The 3454-nt window shown below is 34.9% G+C and overlaps 1 protein-coding gene across 1 annotated transcript in view; it reads right to left on the reverse strand.

Annotated features, from left to right (window-relative positions):
• The window catches only part of NUF2 (NUF2 component of NDC80 kinetochore complex), a 100923-nt gene that overhangs the window by 65411 nt on the left and 32058 nt on the right, over positions 1-3454 (reverse strand). Inside the window, exons 7-8 of the mRNA XM_007937795.2 lie at positions 2309-2405; positions 1176-1238 (exon numbers count right to left, since the gene is read on the reverse strand). Coding sequence (XP_007935986.1) covers positions 1176-1238; positions 2309-2405 — 160 coding nt within the window. The remainder of the gene's footprint in view (positions 1-1175; positions 1239-2308; positions 2406-3454) is intronic.

Genomic DNA, 3454 nt, shown 5'->3' on the forward strand with positions numbered 1-3454 from the left:
GGGCCGACTCGACGGCAAACAACAACAACATTAAAAAAGTAATAACAGGGCAACCAAAAAAGTACAGTGAGAAACTATAGGATTAAAAATAACAATAATCTCAAGAATAGGACAGGCCTTCCTACATATAGGATTAAGGCCTCCAAACCATAAAGGCCATATCTATAAATTGTACTATAGAAAAATATAAACCTTCTGACAGGAAAAAATTATGAATTTGAAAGAAAAATAGAGTTAATATCCCTAATTTAGGGAGTTTCTTAAAAATTATGTAAGCAAGGTACACAAATAGGTAGTTTACTAAATAAGAAGTATCAGCAACCACTGATTGAAAGTCTCAAAATCACTAGAAACAGAGGAATGAATATTTGTGGGTTTTTTCCCTGTAAGAGTGATAAAAATTAAACTAAAACAAACAAAACCCCCCATAGAAACAAACAAAAATCTGCAAAGAAGCAACCAAAACTACTCAATTTTATAAGGAAAAGGTACACCATCATATTACATAAATTGGTATCTTTCCAGAAGTAAGTTTGACAATGTGTGAATTTTAAATGTATATTTATTTTGACCAGAAATCCTACACTTAGGAATTTATCCAAAGATGAAAAGCAGCAAGATACACAAATATTAGGTACATGTGGTATATGTCTGTAGCATACACATATACATACTTATGTTCAATAGCAAAAACTTAGAAGAAATGTGAATGTCCATTAATACAGGATTTGAAGGATCTATATTGTGGTACATACATATAAGGCACAATCATATGCTACCATTAAATTCATGAGGATCCATATAGACACAATAGCTATCTGAAGTATACTATTATGTGAAAAAAGGAGCAGGTTTGAGAACATGTAAAGAGTATAATATAATTTATGTAAAATTATACATATATATATTTGCAGAGAAAAATGCAACCTACAATATCAAATATCAGATTATGTCATAATATTTCAAGTATTTTTTTATTTTCTTCATATATTTCAGTGTTTCCATACATTTAAAAAGGATAATTATTTATTAAATTTAAATTGGAAAAAAAAGAAGTTTTTTCATTTTGGAGAAAAAAATAAGGGAGGAACATTTGACTCTAACACACACAGTTAAAATACTCCTCTACACAATATTCTAAACCTTAAATGCTAGTTAAATGAAAAGATGCTTACCAAACGCTTGGTTTTCTCTGAAATATCTGATTTCTTTTGGGAATTTCCTTCTTGTAGCACTATCTAAGGAAAAAAGCAAACAATTATTTGTAATCATTCAAAAACCTTATAGATTTATCCACTCAATGCTGTCTGTAAAATAAGGTAAGAAAGGATTAAGACAAAGGATTAGAACAGAGATTTTTAAACCTTCCCTGTTTACAGTGCCAAAAGAAATATTTCACAGTTCCTTTATTAAGTAGTAAGTTCAAAGAACTGTATTTAGTATTTATATCCTAACATCCTAGTAGCCCTTACAAAAAAATATTTTTAATTTTATTCTTAAACAACCACAAAACCCACTACCATTGAGTTGATTCCGACCCATAGTGACCCCCATAGGGTTTCCAAGGCTGTAAATCTTTATGGAAGTAGACTGCCCCATTTTCCTCCCCCAAGAGCAGCTGGTGGGTTTGAACCACAGACCTTCTAGTTAGTAGCCCAATGCCTTACCAATTGTACCAACAGAGCTCCTTTAAATAACCACAACTACTTCCTAACTAGATGTCTATACCTATTGGGCACTACATAAACACTCAAGTCTTAGAATCAAATTGGACACAGATCCTCTCATTTCCTGTTCCATAATGATTTTCCCATAGTATGTGCTTTTATAACACAGTGAACCCCAGAAACCCAGTTTCACAAAGAGTGTCTTTGAAAGGAAGATAGCATGATCTATTATTGAAACTGAATTATCTTGAGTTAGTAGTTCAAGCATTAGCTGATATATGCTGAGAACTGTAGTGTTTCCCTTGAAAACTTAAAAATACCCTGATGCACCCTGAGGGTTGGCTGCAGGGTCAAGGTAACTCAGTGCAGTTTAGGAACAGCAGGATTAAATATAAGAAAATGCTAAAAAATTGTACCAATGAGGCAGAACATTACTTCAGCAACACAAATAAACCACTGTGGCTGACAGAACTATGTACCCATTGTAAGGGATACAAATGGGCGTGGCAATATATCCCATTTCTTTACTAATTAAAAGTAATGTGCTCTTACCCATACTACATGGCCCTGCACATCTGTAAAGGCTTTTTTTTTTTTTTTTTTTTTTTTAAATTTTAAGCTGTCTAACAATACACACTCACTGTTTTTTGACGAAACTCCTGATTAAGCAATTGCTGCAGTTCCTGAATATCATCTGAAAGCTGCTTAAATTCTTCTTGCTCTTCAACTGGAACAGAACTAAACACAGCAAAGTAAAACAATATTTATGGAGTTCTTTAAGGGGCAAAATGAAATGCCTGCCCTCAAATAACTTAAGTGAAGAAGCCATCTCCTTTCATGTTTCTGAATTACCATCCTTCCATATGACAGCATTTAAAACAGATGTCCCAGCCTCTATTACAGAGAAAATAAAGATCAGAACAGCTCCATCATTATTTTACCCCCCACATCTATGGACTCATCTGCATACACATCTACCTTTTCTGACTTCACTCCTAATAAAAGGGAAGTGCCATCCCTTTTCCTAATTTATGCTAATTCATCCACTTTTGCTCCGGCTCTCATCTCCTCACATCACTCACTCCAATATGGTCCATTTCTCCTGCTTTTCTTGTCCTTCCTATCAGCTTTAAACATGTCCAAGTCTCTTCCATATCAATGTTCTCAATGTTAATTTTTGCCTATTGATATATGATACATGGTCAACCCAAAAACCAAACCTACTGCCATCAAGTCGATTGTGACTCACAGAGACCACCACTGGCTTTCCGAGGCAGTGGATCTTTATGGAAGTAGATTGCCTCATCTTCCTTCCATGGAGGGCTGGTGGGTTTGAACCATCAACTTTCTGGTTAGCAATCAAATGCCTTAGGCACTGCCCCACCATAGCTCCTTGTAACACATGGTATAGAATTATCTTCATTTCATTTCATGAACATTTTTCTGAGTCCTAGTGAGTATAACCACCTCTTATTAATCAGTCATTTGCATTTATTCCTTTGTAAATTCTGTTGATAACCATAGTGCCTAAGGCACTTGACTGTTAACCAGAAGGCCGGCGGTTCAAACCCACCAGCCACTCCTCGGAAGGAAGGATGGGCAATCTACTTCCGTAGTGATACTGTCCCAGAAACCCAAGGAGGGGTCGCTATGAGTCGGAGCTGACTCGACGGCACATAACAACAACCACAACATTTCTCTATTATTTTTTTCCTATTAGTTTGTAAGAGCTCTTTGTATATTAAGAATATTACATGGCCTTTGTTATTAGCACTATTAATGTTTTG

Source organism: Orycteropus afer, unplaced genomic scaffold, assembly GCF_000298275.1.
Source record: "Orycteropus afer afer isolate SDZICR_OR568_19922 unplaced genomic scaffold, OryAfe1.0 scaffold00044, whole genome shotgun sequence".
NCBI lineage: Eukaryota > Metazoa > Chordata > Mammalia > Tubulidentata > Orycteropodidae > Orycteropus > Orycteropus afer.